Source organism: Macaca nemestrina, chromosome 10, assembly GCF_043159975.1.
Source record: "Macaca nemestrina isolate mMacNem1 chromosome 10, mMacNem.hap1, whole genome shotgun sequence".
NCBI classification, from domain to species: domain Eukaryota; kingdom Metazoa; phylum Chordata; class Mammalia; order Primates; family Cercopithecidae; genus Macaca; species Macaca nemestrina.
The window spans coordinates 143504211-143524771 of NC_092134.1; the positions used below are offsets into that span (position 1 = coordinate 143504211).

At 41.8% G+C, this 20561-nt stretch overlaps 1 protein-coding gene across 16 annotated transcripts in view; it reads right to left on the minus strand.

The window, feature by feature from the left end:
• Positions 1 to 20561, minus strand: part of LOC139356929 (disco-interacting protein 2 homolog C-like) — a 209982-nt gene that overhangs the window by 26875 nt on the left and 162546 nt on the right. For 11 of the 16 annotated variants that reach the window (XM_071072412.1, XM_071072407.1, XM_071072413.1 and 8 more), the window contains 3 exons: positions 17879 to 18760; positions 16698 to 16823; positions 2267 to 2476 (listed from right to left, as the gene is read on the minus strand). In XM_071072412.1, the coding sequence (XP_070928513.1) occupies positions 2267 to 2476; positions 16698 to 16719 (232 nt within the window). In that variant the 5' untranslated portion in view covers positions 16720 to 16823; positions 17879 to 18760. The remainder of the gene's footprint in view (positions 1 to 2266; positions 2477 to 16697; positions 16824 to 17878; positions 18761 to 20561) is intronic. The other 5 variants (XM_071072414.1, XM_071072415.1, XM_071072416.1 and 2 more) reach the window with 3 other exon arrangements.

Sequence of the window (20561 nt, forward strand, 5' to 3'; positions counted from 1 at the left end):
TTCCTAACAGGAGCCACGTCAGCGGCATTTTAACTAGAATAACGTTAGACCGGCAATGGCAGGGCGCCAGGAAGCGTGTGTGTGTTCATGGAAGGGTCCCGTTTCCTGTCGGCCACCGTCCACACAGCCCAGGGCTTTACTCGCGCTTTGGAGCCCAGGGCCTGGAAATGGAAACCCAGCTCTGAAAACTTCTGGGGATTTGGGGATGTCCCTAAAGCTCTCCGTGCCTCAGTTTCTTCAACAAATGGGAACAGTAATGGCTATGACCATGTAGGATCGGGGCGGGGGGGTTGGCCAGTGTGACTATGTTGTGCCTGGACTCCTTAGAACACTCACGCACACATGATCACAGATGCTAAGTTCTCATTCACAGGCTTCTGATTATCTCAGAAGGTCAAATGCACATCTGACTTTTTACTTCTCTTCTTTTGCCACACAAAATATTTCTGCTCTTCAAGTTTCATTATTTTGTCACAGCTTTTCCAAAAAACTCCCAAACTTATAGAAAATTTCCAGATAGTCTAGGAGGATTATCTTTGTGCCCAATTAGAAATTACCGGAACGCGATCAGCCGAGAGTTACATTTGGGTCACACTGAGCCCTGACGTACATGAGTTAGGAGCCCCTCATAGTTTGGATAAATTAATTCTTTGTACTAAAACTTCCTCCAGTATTGAAAGGGTAAACCCACAAAGGGAGGCCCAAGTGCAGTGATCCATTTATTCAAAAATATGTGTTTTCCTTGGTAAGATTCTGTGCATTTTCTTAAAATTGAATAAAATCCGAGGATACAAATGCTTCCACCAAGTGGCAGAGGCGGTGTCTGGCCTCCCCGTTCACGTCTGGCAGAGCCTTGGCCACTATCCTGCAATCCAATATACACATGGAATTTTATTATGGAAAAATACGTAGCAGTCACACATTTCTGTTCAATGTTTAGCCTGCTGTGATTTCAGGTAGGGTTATTAATTCACATAAACGAGTGTACATGTTCCTGAAACTGTGTCCAACTGAAGTTTAACACTGCTTTGCATTTGAGTACTACTTTGCAAACTTTTAAAGAGTATTTCTGTTTTCTCCTTTATACTCACAACAGTTGAGAGAGAAAAATTATTGTTTTCAATTTTTTTTCCCTCACTCAAGCCTAAAGCAGGAGAAGGGACTTCAAGATCCCAGCAGCAGTTATTGGGAAAAGTGAGACAGACCCAGCTCTCCTGACAGCAAACTCCTGTTCCAGACAGAAAACAGTTGACGCTTTCAGTGTCAGTGAGCACCGAAGGGGCTGGGACCCAAGTCAATCCCAAACACCTCTGGGTGTGAAGGAGTCAGTGATCTAGAAGTGAACATTCTGGGGTTCTGGGGTGTCTGTCGGCTATCTGATCACACATGACGTCCACCTGCTTCCCACTGAGGGTTTTGCAGAGATCAGGCTTTCCTGTGGTAGCTGGTGCCGGGAGGGTCTGAGCCTGCGGCTCGTGCTCCGTTATCGGCGACGTGGTACACAGTCATCTCCGGTTACTGCTTTAATAGAGACACACACCAAAACCTATTCAACCCAAGTCCCATACTTGATGGAAAACATTTTCTCCTGAACCATTCAAAGGCAGAGCGACGCGAGGCTCATCGTGGCTCCCCCACGTGTCGACTCTAGCTCTAGTAATTCTCACTTCACTCCTTTTCCACGGCATCTTCAAACGTTGTAGGGCAGTGATCCTAACTTTGCTCTTTTTCTAATACAGAGGATCTCCCTTGTCATAGAACCTACACAAGACAGTGCGCCACGCCCAAGAAATCTGAACACCTGTGGCAGACAGCAGCGTAAAGCGGCCGTGCTTAAAGCCCTCGTTTCCTTAAATGACTCCCGTGGTCAGGAGGAGCACACTTTAAAACCCTGTCCTGTTGCCTGGGACTGTTAAGGTTTCACGCAGGAGCATAAGTGAGAAGAAAAGATAGAAGCGGATATGGCTGCAGGATTCCCCAGGAACACGAAAGGACTTATAAACAGAAGGCCCCTGGAATTCGGATATGGCTGCGGGATTCCCCAGTAACAAGGCCCCTGGAATTCCAGCTGTGGGAGGAACCTGGGCATGAGAAAAGCAGTACAGCAGCTTCCAGAAACAATCCAACCAAAGCACCCCAGGGGCCAGAGGGGCTCTGCGCTCTTTCCACTAAGGGATTCCACAGCCAAGATACAAACAGAGGAAAACGTGCACACACAAAGGGGTTTAGACAACAGGCACAGAAAGACACTGTGAAGCGTGCTCACCCATGGGGGTCTGGGCCATGACATCCGCTAGCCTGTGGGCAGCTCTGCTGCCCCCGCTCTGCGTGGAGGACGAGGAGGTGGTGGACGTGGTGGAGCCGTGGATGGCCTGACTGATCCAGTGCTCCACTTTGATGCTGCCCTGGCTGGAGGTCGGGGCGCCCTGGGAGTCCACCTGCACTGAGCCTTCATCTTCTGAGCCATAAGAGGTATCTGTGTAAGAAGAAAGGCAATTTGCTATATGTTGCAGCAAAAACAGGCACTACAATCTCAGTCCCTCCAACACAGATTTACTTCACGCAAGTCTGAACAGTTGTTTAATGACTTTTTGCCGTAGACACTCTTGAGAATTTAAACCACTTTTCAGATAATGAACCATTTATTTTAGCATAATGAATTTTGCTTCCAAAGCACCTTATACAAACATGCTATAAGATGTTTGATACTGTCATCTCAAAGATGCACTGACACATTTCCTCTACACAGCAGTTTGGGAAGAAACCAAGTGTTTTCTTGTGTCAGTCAGAAAGTGAGAGGGCAAGGGGAGGCGGAGGGCCTGTGCAGCTCTCAGGAGTCTCAGTGTGACTATGTTTAGCCCCGGTTAGTCCTGAGATGCTCTTCTGGGCTCTGATTTATTTCTACGTTGGTGTGTGTGTTAGATACCCTTGCAGGTGATTTTTGCATCTGTGTGTTAGTTACCCATAGAGCTGATTTATTTCTACATCGGTGTGTTAGATACCCATGCAGGTGATTTCTGCGTCTGTGTGTTAGTTACCCATACAACTGATTTCTTTCTATGTCAGTGTGTTAGATACCCATGCAGCTGATTTATTTCTACATCGGTGTGTTCGATACCCATGCAGCTCTCTAAGGATCAAGACGCTGATGATGGTAACAGGAGGGAAAGCAGAATGTGCCTCACATAGAGCGGCCCCTCCACCTCCCCGTTTTCCTCTGGGGCACACAACAAACCCTCATGTTACATTTTGCACTCAAATCTATTCACCTTTACACTATTCGTTTCTTATACATTGTCATTATTGATTTTTCTATCTGTACAAATTGGATATCTTGGATTATGAGAAAATACATCCCTTTTTTCACTATAATTCGCGAGAACATTTTTCATTTAATAACTTTTCATGCAGCACCAAGGTTTTTGGGAATAAATTGCTGCTGTATTTGTTAAACTTCAACGTAAGAGTGACACTCAGAATCTTACCTACAAGTGAGTGATGGGAGGCGCTGGCTCAGGTGAGCAGCTCCAGATCATTGGGTGAGAGAAGGAGTCACAGCAAATAATCTTAAGACACTGGTTTGCTTCTTAAAAGACAGTAAGGGCAAACAATATTCACACTTATTACCACTGTCACATGACTTACGCTGTTTGGGAATTTTTTAAAAAGTTTACTTGTTAGACAAGCAATAATATTAGGAGCCTGAAAATTCTCTATCATCTTGCTTTTTTTTCTTTTGAGACAGAGTCTTGCTCTGTTGCCCAGGGTGGGGTGCAGTGGTGTGATCTCTGCTCACAGTAACCTGTCACTCCCCGGCTCAAGTGATTCTCTTGCCTCAGCCTCCCAAGTAGCTGAGATTATAGGCAAGTGCCACCATGCCTGGCTCATTCTTGTATTTTTAGCAGAAACGGGGTTTCACCATATTGGCCAGGCTGGTCTCGATCTCCTGACCTCGTGACCTCATGATCTGCCTGCCTTGGCCTCCCAAAGTGCTGGGATTACAGGCATGAGCCACTGCGCCTGGCCGACCCTGCCTTTTAAGAAAACTTACACAATTTATATAAAAGTAAAAGTAAAACTGACACAGCCTTGAGACTTTTGAGAAAGGTACACAACCAGGTGTCCATTTGGAGCACAACCATCTCCCCAGAACGTCTTCTCAAAACCCTTTCCAATCTTTCATTCCTCACTCCCACCTACCTTTTCCAAGAAACCTGCAGAATAATGTGATATAGACACTCGACAGAATAGCAGCAAACCAAGCAAGCAGCATATGAAATGGATGATACAGCATGACCAGTGGTGACTAGAATTACACACCATGGGGACAGGAAGTCAGGTTGATTTAACATTCAAAACTGAATTAATGTCATACGCGGTAAAGAATTACGGAGTAGAACCGCGTGTTAACCTTAGAAGACATAGAAAAGTACTGACAAATTCAAGAGAACGAAACTCAACAAACCATGAATAGAAGGCAATTTCCTCAACCTGTTAAAGTACATTCATGAAAAGCCACAGCTAACATTGTATTTAATGGTAAACAATAGAATACGTTTTCCCTAAGATGGAGAACAAGACAAAGATGTCCCCTCTTGCCACTTTTATTCAACATTATCTGGCAGGTTCTAGCTGGTGAAATAAATTAACAAGTTTAGTAATAAAGACATCCAGATTAGAAAGGAATAAAAGTGTCTTTATTCATAGATGACCTGACTTTGGCATGTAGAAAATGGCAAGAAGTACACCAAAAATTACTAAAACAAAGTTTGATGGGATCATAGGACACAAGATAAAGATATACATATACTAGCAATAAAAAACCTGAAAATAAAATTAAGAAAATCGTTCCATTCACAATAGCATCAAAAGCAGAAGACATTCAGCTGAACTTCTAACAAAAAGGTGCAAAATGTGTACAATGACAACTATAAAACATTACGGAGAGACATTAAAGATCCAAATAAATGGAAGCTAAATAAATGGAGGCAGATTCATGATCGTGAATTCGAAAACGCAGCATTATCAAGACAATTCTTCCAAAACTGTTCCATTAATTCAAGGCACTGCCTAATAAAATCCCAGAAGGCTGTGTGTGAAATGGAAAGCTTATTCTCAATTTTATCTGGAAATACAAAGGACCTACAATAGCCAAAATAAATTTGAAAAAGGGAAACAATGTTGGAAGACTTCACTATCTGATTTCAAAACTTTACATAAAGTCATAGTTATTAAGGCAGTGGTATTCGCACAAAAATAGATGTATACATCAAAGGAACAGAATTAAACTCAGAAATAAAGCCTTATATTTATGATTAATTTATTTTTGACAAAGGTCTCAAGACAATTCAGTAAAAGAAAGGTAGTTTGTTTTTTCAACAAATGTTGCAGTGGCAACTGGGTACCCACACACCAAAAAGAAAAACCGTGGGGGAAAGAATCCCCCAAACCAAACGAAAACAAAAATCCGACTTAGATCTTTACTGCACACACAAAAATTAACTCCAAATGGATCACAGACCTAAATGAAAGAACAGTAAGACCATGACACTTCTAAAACTCCCAAAGACACAACCCATGAAAATTAGTGAAATGGACTTCATTAAAATAGAAAACTAGTAAGTTTTAAAAGATGATTATCTCCCTATAACTAATGTAACAAATTACCTTGATCTTAGTGGCTTATAACAAGACAAATCTATTATCCTATTGATGAAGAAGTCAGAAGTGTAAAATCTAAGTGTCAGCAGAACTACGTTCCTTCTGGAGGCTTCAAAGGAGAATCCATTTCTTTACCTTTCCCAACTTTTAGAGGCCACCTGTGTCCCTGACTCATGGCCCCTCTTCATCTTTAAAGTGCATCAATCCAGTCTCCAGTTCTTTTCTCTTTTAAGGACCTTCTTGATTACAGTGGGTCTACCTACTTAAACCAGGATAATGGTCCCATCTCAAGATCTTAAATTAATCAGCTGCAAAATGCCTTTTAACCACTTCAGACAACAGGTTCATAAGTTCTGGGGAATAGGACCTGGGTATCTTGGGGGAAAGGCTTTGTTCTGTCTGCTACATAGTAGTTTGTTCTTTCACTGAGAAACGTTACATCTGTAAAACTCTTATATTCAGATTGCATAAGGCACCTGTAACCCATAAGGTGACAACCAACCCATTTACAACATGAGCAAAAAATCTGAACATTTTACCAATATATACAAATGGCTATGAATAGGAATTAGCACATTAAAAGCTAATAAGCACATTAAAAATGCTTAGCATCATTCATTGTTGCAAAGTAAATACACAATGATATACCATTCCACATCAATTAGAATGACAAAAATAAAAATAACAGTAACTATTGGTGGTGATGATGTGGAGAAACTGGGATGAGCATATGCTGCTGGTGGAAATGTGAAATGGTGCAGTTATTTTGTAAATAATTTGGCAGTTTTTAAAAAGCTAAACCTAAACTTACAATAAGACTCAATCATGCTACTTGGCATCCACTTAAGATAAAAGAAATTATATGCATACACAAAGATATGTACATTAATGTCAATGGCAGCTGAATATGGAAACAATGAATAACCAACTGGTAAATGAATAAACAGAATGTGTCATATCTATCAAATAGAATATAAATAAATAATAAGAAATAAACTACTGGTGCATGGTACAGCAAGGACTTCAAAACAGGTAAAGGAGGCATAGAGAAGTGTGTACATTGTATGATTTTATATCATAAAATTATAAGATCATAAAAAAACCAAAAACCATAAAATCAGAGTAAAATATTCTATGATTTTATATTCTAGAAAATTTAGAGTGCACTGTTATGATTTCTAGGGTTCTTTTCCGTAGAGCTAACCTTTCATCTGATATCCTTTGCAATCAGCCAAGTACATTCTTTAGCACGTTTATAGTGTAGTTCTGCTGATAACACATTCTCTCAGCTTTCATATTTGGGAATGTGTTGTTTCACCCCTGTTTATAAAGGAGATTTTCCCTGGATATGAGTTGACAGGCCTTTCTCCTGCTTTTAGTGCTTTAAAAAAATGTCTTTCCATGGTCTTCTGGTCTCCACTGTATCTTCACAGAAGTCACGCGTTTTTGAAATGCTTCTCTGGTATGTAACGTGTCTTTTCCTTCTGAGTCCTTTCAGGATCTCCTCTTAATCTTGGGATTTCAGTACTTTGGCTATCATGAACTCGGATGTGCTTCTTGTTATACTTGTTCTGCTTGGAGTTCACTGAACTTCTCGGGGCCGGACACAGGTGTTTGACATCAATCTGAGAAAATTTTGACTCCTTTTTTCAAAGGTTCTTGCTCTTCTCTCTCTTTTCCTTCTTGTATTACAAGTATATTGACGTATCACAGGAGCTTGAGGTTCTGTTGGCTTTCCTTTCATTTTGTTTCTCTGGGCTTCACTTTGGTTAATTCCTTTTCATCTCCCTTCGAGCCCACAGACTTCATCTTCCTTCTCCAACCTGTTAAGCCCATCAGCGCCATTTCATCTCAGTGTCATATTTTCCAGCTTCATAGTGATGTCTCATGTATACCCTATATATGCACAGCGTCTCCTATCATGGACATTGCCTACCAGACTGGTACATTTGTCACAACTGATACTTCTACAGTGAAACATCATTACCACTCCAACTCCATCATTCACATCAGGGTTCATTCTTGGTGTTGTACAATATATGGCTCTGGACAAATGCATAACATGTATCCACTATTACAGTATCATACAGAGATCACGTGATACTAAAAACTCTCCTGCTCTGCCTATTCATCCCTGCCTCCCCCTGGCAACAACTGATCTTCTTACAGTCTCCATAGTCTTGCCTTTTCCAGGATGTTGTAAAGCTGGAATCATACAACAACCTTTTCAGATTGCTTCTTTCACTTAGCAATATGCCCTTTAAGTTTCCTCCGTGTCTTTTCATGGATAGCTCATTTATTTTCAGCCTCAAATAATATCCCATTGTCTGGATGTACCACAGCTCACTTATACATTCACCTACTGAGGGGCATTTTGGTTGCTTCCAAGTTTTGACAACTATGAATAAGGCTGCTCTAAATATCTACTTGCAGGCTTTTGTGTGTAGACATAAGTTTTCAACTGCTTTGAGCAAATGCCAAGGAGTGTAATTGCTTTATCATATGGTAAGAGTATAGTTAGTTTTGTAAGAAACCACCAATCTGTCTTCCTAAAGGCTGTTCTATTTTTATTAAGACCCGCCATGAATGAGAGAGAATTCCCACAGCTCCACATCTTCACAGGCTTTGGTGTTGATAGTGTTCTGGATTCTGGTGTAGTGATATCTTACTGTTGCTTTCATCTGCATTTCTCTATGACACGTGATGTGAAGCATCATCTCATACGTCGATTTGCCATCTCTATATCTTCTTAGATGAGGCATCTGTTAGTCTTTGACCCATTAATGTGATGAATTACGTTAATTGGCTTTTCAATGTTAAACCGGCTTTGGATACGTGAAATTCCATGTGGTTTTAGTGCACAATTTTTGCTAGATTTGCTAATATTTTATTGAAGATTACTGCATCTATGTTCATGAGAGATGTTCTGTAGTTTTCTTGTAATATTTTGTTATTAAAATGGTATTTGATATTAAAATGATGCTGGCTCTATAGAATGAGTTAAGAAGTATTCCTCAGCTTCTATGTTCTGAAAGAGATTGTAGATAATTGGTATAATTTCTTCTTAGATATTTGGTAGAATTCACCAGTGAACCCATCTGGGCCTGGCACTTCCTGTTTTGAAAGGTTATTAACCACTGATTCAATTTAACAGATACAGGCCCATACAGATCGTTTCTTCCTGTTCAAATTTTGGCAAATTCTGTCTTTAAAGAAATTGGTTCATTTCATCCACGTTATCAAATTTGTGGCCATAGAGTTATTCATAATTTTTATTATCCTTTTAATGTCCATGGGATCTGTAGTTATGTCCCTTATTTCATTTCTGATATTGGTAATTTATCTGCTGTATTTCTTTTTCTTGTTAGAGGCTTACAGATTTTCTCTCAAAGAACCAGCTTTTGGTTTCATTGATTTTTCTCTACTGATATTCTGTTTTCAATGTATTGATTTCTGCTCTTTCATTATTTGTCTCCTGCTTAGAATTTAATTGGATGTTCTTTTTCTAGTTTTCGAAGGTGGAAGCTGATTGATTTTAGGTCTTATTTTTAACGTATGCATTTAAATCTATAAATTTCCCTATAAACATTACTGTCACTGCAGCTCACAAATTTTAACAAGTTTTCATTTTCATTTACTTCAAAAAATTCAAAGAAATCTTCAGGTTTCTTCCTTGAACAATGTATTATGTATAAGTGTACTGTTTAATATCCTAATATATTTTCCAGTCGTCCATTATTGATTTCTACTTTACTGTGGTTGAGAACATACTTGTTTGATTCCTATTCTTTTAAATGTGTTAAGGTGTGTTTAATGGACCACAACATGGTATGTCTTGGTGAATGTTGTGTATTCTGCTGCTGTTGGAGGAAATAGTCTATAAACTTCAGTTATATACAGTTGACTGAGGATGCCGATTTCAATTTTGTCCTTACTGCTTTTCTGGCTACTGAATTGGTCCATTTCTGATAAAGGGGTGTTAACGTCTCCAACTATAATAGTGGGTTAATTATTTCTCCTTGAAGTTTATCAGTTTTTACTTTGGAATTCTGATACTTTGTTAGCAAAAGTACATTTAAGGATTGTTACATCTTCTTGGAGTATTGACCTCTTTATTACGTAATAGTCATCTCTGGTAACTTTCCTTGATGTAAAGTCGACTCTGTCTAAAATTAATATCACCACTTCCATTTTTCAAAATGAGTGTTGGCCGGGCACGGTGGCTCATGCCTGTAATCCCAGCACTTTAGAAGGGCAAGGCAGAATGATCACCTGAGGTCAGGAGTTCAAGACCAGCCTGGCCAACACGGTGAAATCCCATCTGTACAAAAATAGAAAAAATAAATAAATTACCCAGGCATGACGACAAATGCCTGTAATCCCAGCTACTCGGGAGGCTGAGGGAGAATCACTTGAACCTGGAAGGCAGAGGTTGCAGTGAGATATCAGGCCATTGCACACCAAAAAATTAGTGTTAACATTTATATCTTTTGCCATCCCTTTACTGTTGATCTATATGTATGTCTTTATATCTAAAGTGGATTTCTTATAGATAATATGTAGTTCGGTGCATTTGGACTGACATTGAAAGTAATAATATACAGTTGAATTAACATCTACCATATTTGTTACTATTTTCTATTTGTTGCCCTTGTTCTTTGTTTTTGTCTTTCACTTTTTTTTCCTTGTGGTCTTTATTGAGCATATTCTATGATTTATTTTCTTTCCTTTCTTAGCATATCAGTTACTTTTTTTTTTTTAAGTGGCTGCCTTGGAATTTGCAATATAAATTTACAAGTAACCCAAGTCCACTTTCAAATGACACTACACTGGTTTCTTGATAATGCAAGCACACTATAATAACAAAATAACCCTAATTCCTAATTGCTCTCTCCCATCCCTTGGGTATCACTGCTCTCATTCATTTCACTTATATTTAAGTGTGTGTATATGACATATACATAAGCATATAATACAGTATATTTACTGTCGCTATTATGAATGAACTGTTAAGTTAGGTCTGTTAAGAAAAATGAAAGATTTTCTTCTACCTTCACTATTTCTTCTTTAATGCTTTTTGTTTTTCTATTTATTTTTTTAAACAGACAAGGTCTTTCTCTGTTGCCCAGGCTGGAGTGGAGCAGCATCATTATAGCTCACCGCAGCCTTGAACGGGATCCTGGGCTCAAGAAGTGACCCGTCTCAGCCTCTCAAAGTAGCTGGCACTATAGGTGTTGGCCACCACGTTTGGCTTTTTTTTAATGAGACAGAGTCTCACAACGTTGCCCAGGCTGGTCTCAACTAAGCGGCCTCCAGCTCTACTCCCATCTTTGCCTCCCAGAGTGTTAGGATGACAGCTGTGAGCCCTGTAAACAGACTGTGCTCTTCCTTTCTTTGTGCACAGCTGAGTTACTGACCTCTACTATTTTCTCTAGAGAACTTTGAACATTTTTTGCAAGGCAAGTCTACCGGCAACAAATTTTTCAATTTTTGTCAGAGAAGGTCTTTTCTTTTTCTTCACTTTTGAAAGATAATTTCACAGAGTATAGACTTCTAGGTTAATGGAATTTTTTTCCTCTCAATAGTTTAAATACTTCACTCCACTTCTTGCTTTCATGGTTTTTGAGGGGAAGTTGAAAATAATTCTTATCTTTGATCCTCCATAGGGAAGGAGATTACTCTGGTTTCTTTGCTTTTTAATCTTTGATTCACCATAGTTTCAATATTTTATGCCCAAATAGAGTTTATTTTTGTTTTGTTTTTGTCATCATCGTTTTTACATTTATCCTTCTTGGTGTTTCTTGAGCTTCCTGGATCTATGGTTTGGTGTCTGGCATTAATCTGAGGAAATTCAGCTATTACTGTTACAAATATTTCTTCTGTTCCTCTTTCTTCCCCCTTGTATTACCGTTATGCATATTTTATGCCTCTGTGGAAGTCCCATAGTGCTTGGATACTCCGTTCTTTTTTGCTTTTCAGCTCTGGAGGTTGGAGTTGGGTATTTCCCTTTCTCCCAGGTCAGAAGGCTCTGATAAAATCCCACCAGGTTAGTCTCCACTTAACTAGCTTCTCAGGAAGGTGGACCTAGTGAAGAGTGCACTTGCGTATTGAAAAATGATTCCTATTCTCTTTCCCCTGTAGTAAGTATGAGGGGATTTTTCTCTGATGTTTACTTCGAGAACCTGATTGAGCTTCTGATGATACAACTCACAAAAGCATGAGACCCATATGCACAGGCCTCCTGGAGGTTTTAACTCTCAGACGTGGCCACACCTCACCACAGCAATTTGTCAATTCCAGTTCAGGGTTTCCAATCCCAGCGTGGGTTCCTTGGAGCATTGTGCTCCAGTGTATGGTGATTCATCTGCTTTACCTGTCCAGCCAATCTGGGGACAGTGGCTTGCCGGTGACCTCACGTCTCTTGCAGGTTTAAGAAGAGCTGCTGATTTTTCAGTTTGCTCAGCTTTTTACCTGTGAGGAGGGAGTGACAATTCTCAAGATTATCGTGTACAGAACCTGAAATTCCCCAACTCCATTATAGTGAAAAGTGTCTTCCCTTCCTCTGGCTCAAGAATTAAAATATTTTCATTCTCTGACACGCTGTACTCTGATTCCCTAAATATTTATAATTGCAGATTTAAAAACTCAGTTTTCTGCTGTATCAGACATGTAGACTGGCACTTTCCAACAGAATTATGAGAGTCCTGTTATAGAACTTGAAACCTTCCTTGTAGCCTCATAACCTTCCTTGTAGCCTCATATAAATATATAAACAGGTATAATTAATTTTACTGGTATATTTTTAACTCAAAATGCTCATGCTATACTTGCAATAAGAAATACAAATAGGCCGGATGCGGTGGCTCAAGTCTGTAATCCCAGCACTTTGGGAGGCCGAGGCGGGTGGATCACGAGATCGGGAGATCGAGACCATCCTGGCTAACACGGTGAAACCCCGTGCCTACTAAAAATACAAAAAATTAGCCAGGCGTGGCAGCGGGCAGCAACTTGGGAGGCTGAGGCAGGAGAATGGCATGAACCCGGGAGGCGGAGATTGCAGTGAGCCGAGATCACGCCACTGCACTCTAGCCTGGGCAACAGAGCTAGACTCCGTCTCAAATTAAAAAAAAAAAAAAATACAATATTTTCTATTTTTTTTATTAACTGGCATGTCTTTCACGCAGCAAATCCAGTTCAGACCAGGCACACGTCATGTGCTCAGCCGCCGCATGTGGTGAGTGACAGAGACCATCCTGCATGTGTGTGCACTTTTTACTGCCTTTTTCTTGACCACAGATTCTACCCCCCGTTTCTCTGTGTATGCGGTGATTATTTGCTGAATATTACACATTGTGGGTAACTTGTTGAGCACACTCAGGATCCCTAACCTCCCTCTGAAGCTTTCCAGCTCTTGTTTTAGCAGTTAGCACAGGCACGGCTGGGTCATCGTGACATGGGCAGGCTTGGTTGGATTCGCTGTTGGTGTGAATCTGTGGAGAGCTCCCATCCTGCACCCACTTGGGTCTCCCCCTCCTGGACGTGGTAAGATGGCCATGCTCCGCCCACACCTGAGCTCTCTCTGATCTCCCCCTCCCGGACATGGTAGGACGGCCATGCTCCGCCACACCTGAGCTCTCTCTGATCTCCCCCTCCCGGACATGGTAGGATGGCCATGCTCCGCCACACCTGAGCTCCCTCTGATCTCCCCCTCCTGGACGTGGTAGGGTGGCCATGCTCCGCCACACCTGAGCTCTCTCCGAGCTCCGCCTTCTGGATGTGGTAGGATGGCCATACTCCGCCCACACCTGAACTCTCGGCACCACGGTCTGCAGGTGTTCTCCAGAGGGCAAGTGTACTGTGGGTGCATCTCATTCATTCTCCTGCCCTCGCCCTCAGGTTCTGGCTGGTACAGCTGTGGTCACAGACTAAAAACAGCCACCTCATTCGTTTTGTGCAGTTTTACAGTTGTTTAGGGCAGATGGGTGATTTGGGTCCCTGTTCTCTCATCATGGCTAGAAGTAGTTTTGGCAAATTATTCTTTTATCTTTACATTCGGAAACTAAAGGAAAGTTTCACCCATAGAATACTAGCGTTGCGACAATCCTAATGAGAGTTTCTCCAGAAACTAGGATCCAGGTCAGCAGCCAGTCATTTCATAGAAGATAAACTTCAAGAACATTCTCTGAAGGGCAATGAAACTGAGTAAGATCTAACCACTGTTACCAACAACCAAGAAAAATAGGTAAGAAAATGCAGCTAAGATTTGGATCAAGTAAGTACGGTAATAAACATGCAAACTATCGCTAAGCACAAATAGGCTGGGAGTAAAAAATTTTTATGATATTGACATTTACGATTTTACAAAACTGCCCCATATGATATATCAAGAGGACTCCTGATGAAAATTTACAAAGGATGCTTTATGGCTTATATAAAACTGTTGGTCAAATCCAAATATTTCACAAAAATAACATTTCAAATAATATTCTTTTATATTTTGCAGACATCTGTACAAGGAGGTTATTCATCACACATGACCCAGTAACATTTGTCAGCGGTTGGATTCAATACGAGAAATAAGCAAATAACCGTAACCGCACTGTTTCTTCCATTTCAAAGTCTTTTCTCTTATACAAAGTGGTCAAGAAAAATGCCCGTTGCCTTACATACTGGTTAGTGCCAAAAATTTGGTTTAAAATATTTCAACCCTTGAAATATTTTACGTCCATGTTGTTAGTTACACAAAGAACACATACAAATACAATTATTTTGCCATAAGTTTTGGCAAATTATAACCATTAACTAAACAAACAGGAGTAAGCATGTTATTTTTGAGATAGGGTCTTGCTCTGTTGCCCAGGCTGGAGTGCAGTGGCACGATCATGGCTCACTGCACCCTGATCCTCCCACTCCAGCCTCCCGAGCAGCTGGGACCACAGGCACACACCACCATTCCTGGCTGATTTCTGTATGTTTTGCAGGGATGGGCTTTGGAATGTTGCCCAGGCTAGTCTCAAATGCTGGGAACTCAAGCAATCTGCCTGCCTTGGCTTCCCAAACTGCTGAGGTTAGAGGCATGAGCCACCATGCCTGGCCTAATCATTTTTAAAGAGTCTGCATTTATTATCGTTATTTTTTTCTAATTGAGATGGGGGTCTTGCTCTGTTGCCCCGGCTGGAGTGCAGTGGTGCCATCTCAGCTGACAGCAACCTCTGCCTCCCGGGCTCAAGTGATTCTCCCACCTCAGCCTCCCAAGTAGCTGGGACTACAGGTGCACACCACCAGGCTCAGCTAATTTTTTGTACTTTTGGTGAAGACAAGATGTACAAAAGGCATTTCTGTACATTTTGCCATGTTGTCCAGGCTGACCTTGAACCCTTGGGCTCAAGCCATACACCTGCCCTGGGTTCCCAAATTACTGGAGTTATAGGCATGAGCTATCGTGCCCAGTCCTTCATTAGGTGCTGTGGCTTAATATTAAAATAAGGAAAGGGAGGAGCCCAAGGGAGCACGTTGGCAGAAAGGGCTCCCTTGTCAACAACTTGCTAGCATGGCATTCACTCCCTTGCCTGGCTGGCACTGCGTTCTTTAGATGAAGAACACGTTATGTGTCAATGAGAAACAGAAACAACATAGGAACACCCTGTCTCTACAAACACTTAAAAATTAGCTGGGTGTGGTGGCGAGCACCTGTGGTCCCAGCTGCTTGAGGTTGAAGTGGGAGGACCGCGTGAACCCAGGTGGTCACAGCTGCAGTGAGCCAAGAGCTGCCATCATGATGCTGAATTCCAACCTTGGTGACAGAGCAAGACCTTGTCTCAAAACAAAAAGCAACGAAAACCCAAAATGATGCACTCTAAGTTCTGTCCTTTAAATTCCAGTACCTTCATTTGTAAAGGTATGTAAAGGTGAAACTCAGGAGCTGCCTGTAGTAATGTGGACGTACGCTTGACCTCAGCTCTGATCTGAAGCACGTCCTTCTGTCTCACTGCTTGCCAAGACTAAGCTAAATTTCAGAAGTAAAAATACTCCCGAAAATGTTGTACATTTTCAACTATTCGTATTGTACCTTAAGTTTCTTTGGTATTGGAGCGAAAATACTGGGTCATTTAAAGTGATATGTAGCTTCAACGTGGGATGTAAGGTGATTCAGGTCCTTTGAGAAGACAAGCTTGCAACAACGGCATGAATAATGTTGGAATCAAAATCACAGAAACTAAACACCAAATAGCATAGGTTCAATCCGTGTCTCTAACAAGTATCTGGATAACTAAACTTTCTGCTTTACTTGGGTGTGAAGATCATGAAATGTAGTTTATAATTATTTGGGCAGAGAAAAGAGAGAATTGGGGTAGTTATGTAAAATTCAAGATTAAAGAAAAGCAGTATTATATAGCAGAAATATAAATTGGCTATTACCTTCAGTAATTTAGATCAGGGGTTGGCAGGTCCCTGCACCAAATCTGGTCCGTTGTTCTTGTAAATAAAGTTTTATTGGTACACAGTCATACGCACTTGCTGTCACCCATGGCTGAGGGCAGAGTTGAGTGGTTGTGAGAGACCTTATGGCCTGCAGGAACTAAAATACTAGCTGGCACCTTGCAGGCAAAGTTTATGACCTGATTCGGGTAGCTGCCTAAACTGTCCAATTCGCTTGTTCTAAAACAATCCAACAATGTAGCACACTTATCTGAAGATTTGAGAATATGCATGCAACAGCCTAATCAGAAGAAAAGTCCAATTCCACCCATAGGGTTACAAACTCTTCCCTTTTCCCTACAAGGAATTAAATGAATAAAACTGTGTGAGATTTTACTGGTATGTATCATATGTATCAATCTTGATGAAAAGTTAAAAATGTGTATTTATACAGATACATAGTGTTACTTTTCATGCACTGTTTTCGGACTTCTGGTTCACAAAATCTGCATTTCTGCACCATGATTTTGAAGGCAAAAACCCAACTTCTGGGCTAGCGGTCAATTCTGAGGCGCCCAGCATGTTCAGGAGGCAGCGTCGGGGAGCGTGTCCCTTACCTGGAGGGGTGTAGGCGTCCATGGAGGTCTACACGACCAGGGACCTGCGTTTGGAAGGCATAGGCACCGCCATCTTCTGCTCTTTGTGTCTGGCCAGAGCCGCCTGGACAGCTTCCGTGTGGACGTCTGAAATGGAGAGAGCTCAGTCACTCAGTGCTCAGCTGAGGTCCCAGAGGCCAAGCTGCACCCTCCTCTCTGTCCCCACAGCACGGTTCATCCACCTTCTCAAACTCACCAACAGATGGGTGGGTGAGGAAACAAAATCAGTGTTTACAGTTCCATAAAGACATTAAAATTTATTCACAGACTTTTAATTATTCATTTTATTACTGTAGAATCCATATCCGCAAGCAAACACTGGGTGTAAACTGCACTGAGATTTTTCTTTTTAGGGTGAATGCACCTTGATCTTTGGAGATTCTTTGTAGGTCACACGTTTGAGCCTCCAAATCCTTTCACTGTACCGTTGAGAGGCGTGTGCACGCCTCGCACCCCAACTCACACAGCCACGGTCGCAGCTCAGCTCAACACCGGCCATGGGCCAGGACTGTGTTGGCTATGGATATGGTTTGGCTGTGTCCCCACCCAAATCTCAACTTGAATTCTACATCCCAGAATCCCCATGTGTCGTGGGAGGGACTTAGGGAGAGGTAACTGAATCACTGGGTCCCGTCTTTCCTGTGCTATTCTCGTGATAGTGAATAAGTCTCATGAGATCTGATGGCTTATCGGGGTTTCCGCTTTTGCTTCTACCTCGTTTTCTCTTGCTGCTGACATGCAAGAAGTGCCTTTCGCCTCCCACCATGATTCTGAGGCCTCCCCAGCCATGCGGAACCGCAACGCCAACTAAATCTTTTTCTTCCCATTTTCGGGTATGTCTTTATCAGCAGCATGGAAATGGACTAAAACAACCATTAAGACATTTTGTGGCTATTAACCCATTACATTAATTCCACACATTCACTGAATGCCTTCTCTGTAAGTCCCTACGGGATGGGGTCGCAGTGGTGATAAGGCAGACAGTCTCATGGCATCTCACGCAGGCCACTTCTTAAGGGATGAGACAAGTGATAGATGGGCTAGAGAATTAAAGCAGAGACAGATGCAGCAGCAACTCCAAACTGTGAAGCCAGGGAAGAACCCTCTTAACACAGAATCAGAACAACAGGAATGAAACATACCAGCTGTCAAGACGAGAATCTTCGAGACACAGGCAAAAATCCGCTCAAAGGCCCTAAACTGTCAGTGAGAACGGTGTTAGCAGAATAAAACCACCACCACCAAAAATGGCCAGCGTGAGTGAAGACGAGTTGGGGCAGTTTTCTCTGAAGCTGCGAGAATGATCCCACTGAAAGAGAATCAGACGTGGCTTTCTGGCTTAAAACCCCCAAGCTGCCACCTGAGACAGGACCCAGACCCTCAGCATCACGCCCACAAGCAGCTCATCGCACTGCTTGGTCTTGTCAGCCTTTGTGCACACTTCTCTCCCTAACTAGATAAAGAGCCTGGTCATCTGGCCACTATTTCTAATTCCCAGGTCAAAAACCATTATGTGACTGACTTGGCTCATGGCCGAAAACTGAAGGGATCAATGAGGTGACAGTCCAGTCACTTCCACAAATCGCTTTTTGTTTTGCATATTCTCCGTTTTAAACTTTTTGGATGTAATTTCAAAGACACAGAAAATCTGCAAGACCAGCGTAGTGAATTTCCACATAACTTACCAGGCTCAACTTAGGCCCAACTGCTCCTATCTTACATCACTGCTTTCCCCCCTCCCCCATGAATTTTCTAAGTCAAATGAAAATAAATATCAGATACTATATCCTTCCATACCTAAATGTTTCAATGTATTTCCTAAACACAAGGATATGCTCTCATATTCACTTTCCTCAAGATCCGGAAATTTAACTGTCATATACAAAGTTCACTTTCAAATGCTGTCAACTGTCTCCATAATTTTCTTACTTTGTCTTCTTCTACGATCCAATCCAGGATGATGAATTGATTTGTCATGTGATTTTTACCCGTCCAGCATCCAAGTTTCTCAGGTTTTGTGTTTCCTGAAATTGGAAATGTTAAAGAATACAGGTCAGTTATTTCACAGCTTGTCCTTTATTTTGGTATCTTCCGGACTAGACTCAGGAGTATGCATTTTAGCAGGGACACCGCAGAAGTCTGTCTTACGTGACAATGTTAACATCGGCAACTCAGTGAAGGTGGTGCTTAAGTGCCTCCAAAGCAAAGATGCTACTTCTCGCGTTGAAATTAAGATTTGGGAGGAGACACCCTGACACTATGTGCATATTCTGTTTTCCATGAATTCTCCACTACTAGTTTTAGTATCCACTGATTTCCTGTCATTCCTTCCAAATCATTAGATCTTCCATATTCACTGAAAAATAATTTTATCTTTCAGCATTCATTTACATATGTCCATATATACTCACGGAGTCTGGCTTCGTGGGTTATGATTCATAGTTACAATGGTTTGTTCTGTTGCTCAACTGGTCCCAGATTTGACACCGGATTCCCCAGCCCTTAGACCAGGGCTCCTTCTAGTGAAGAACGGAGTTTGGAAGCTAAGAGTGGGCACCGGGTGCTGCTGGGCATTGCCGGCAAGTAGAACACACACACGCATGTACACGCATGTGCACCCACACCCATCCACAGGCACTTCTATCCCTGTCTACATCTGTCGGGAGCCACCAGCTGATACTTGTACCTCCTGCTGCAACCTAATCCCACGTGATCCATTCCAGGCTTTGGCCTTTTCTTATTTCTACCTCTTACCAAGAAAGAAACATTAAGCTTATTTGCTTAAGTCTGGAGATACAGAAATGCTTTCAGAATTGCTATCTAATACCACGGTGAAAAATCTATCGAGTTCAGTGCTCATTTGTAATTATTTTTTCATTGTTTTTTTGGAAGGTAGGGAGTACAAAGTATACACAGTGAAATGTTCAGATCTTGAGTACACTTGGCGCATTTCGATAAATGGAAATCTATTACCCTAATTAAATCTTTTGCATCAAAGTTCCCACAAGTCCCCTCCCAGTCAATCCCAGCCCTCAAGAGACAGCCACTGTTCATTCTCGAGGAGTGTTCTTGGCGCTCTTCCGTCACCCGAGACTCGCATAGATTCTCCATTGTCACATGGACTCCACGGCGTGGTGTTCACTCTCTGCTCAGTTCAAGGCTCCTGGAACTCATCCCCGTTGTCTGTTTTGGTTTCAGCATTTTGTACGTTTTTCCTGCTGGGAACTAGGACAATGTATGAATATATCAGAATTTGCTCATGTTTCTCCAGATGAGAGAGATTTATGTTGTTTCCAGTTCTTGGCTATGACAATTTACTCTGGAGATAATGTGCATTCTTTTACAAGGACACACATTTTCTGCTCTCCTTGGTGAACGTCTACAGCATACCTGCTGGGCCATATGGTAAGTGTACACATTTTAAAGAAACTGCCACATTTGCTGAAGTGGCTGTGCCATTTTAAGTCTCCATCAGTCTGAGATCCAGTCTGTCATATCTTCACCAGCACCTGCTACTGTCCTCCCTTCTCCACTCTTGTGAAGGGGAACCTCGTGGGTTTAAGTTGTACTTACCCAATGACTCCCTGGTGAGCACCTCTCATGGGCCACTGGGCATCTGTATACATCTGTTGCGAAGAGTCCATCTTGCATGCTTGCAAAATTCACACCATTTCTGGTTGTTTGTACATTTCCTAAAATGTTCTAAATAAGGCCCTGTGTCTTCTGTACATCAAGCATCTCCCCCTGCTTCCAAGTCTTTATGCCTTTTAGTTCTCCTAACTAACTTCACGGACGAGGGCCCCAGTGTGCACCATGCGAACCTGA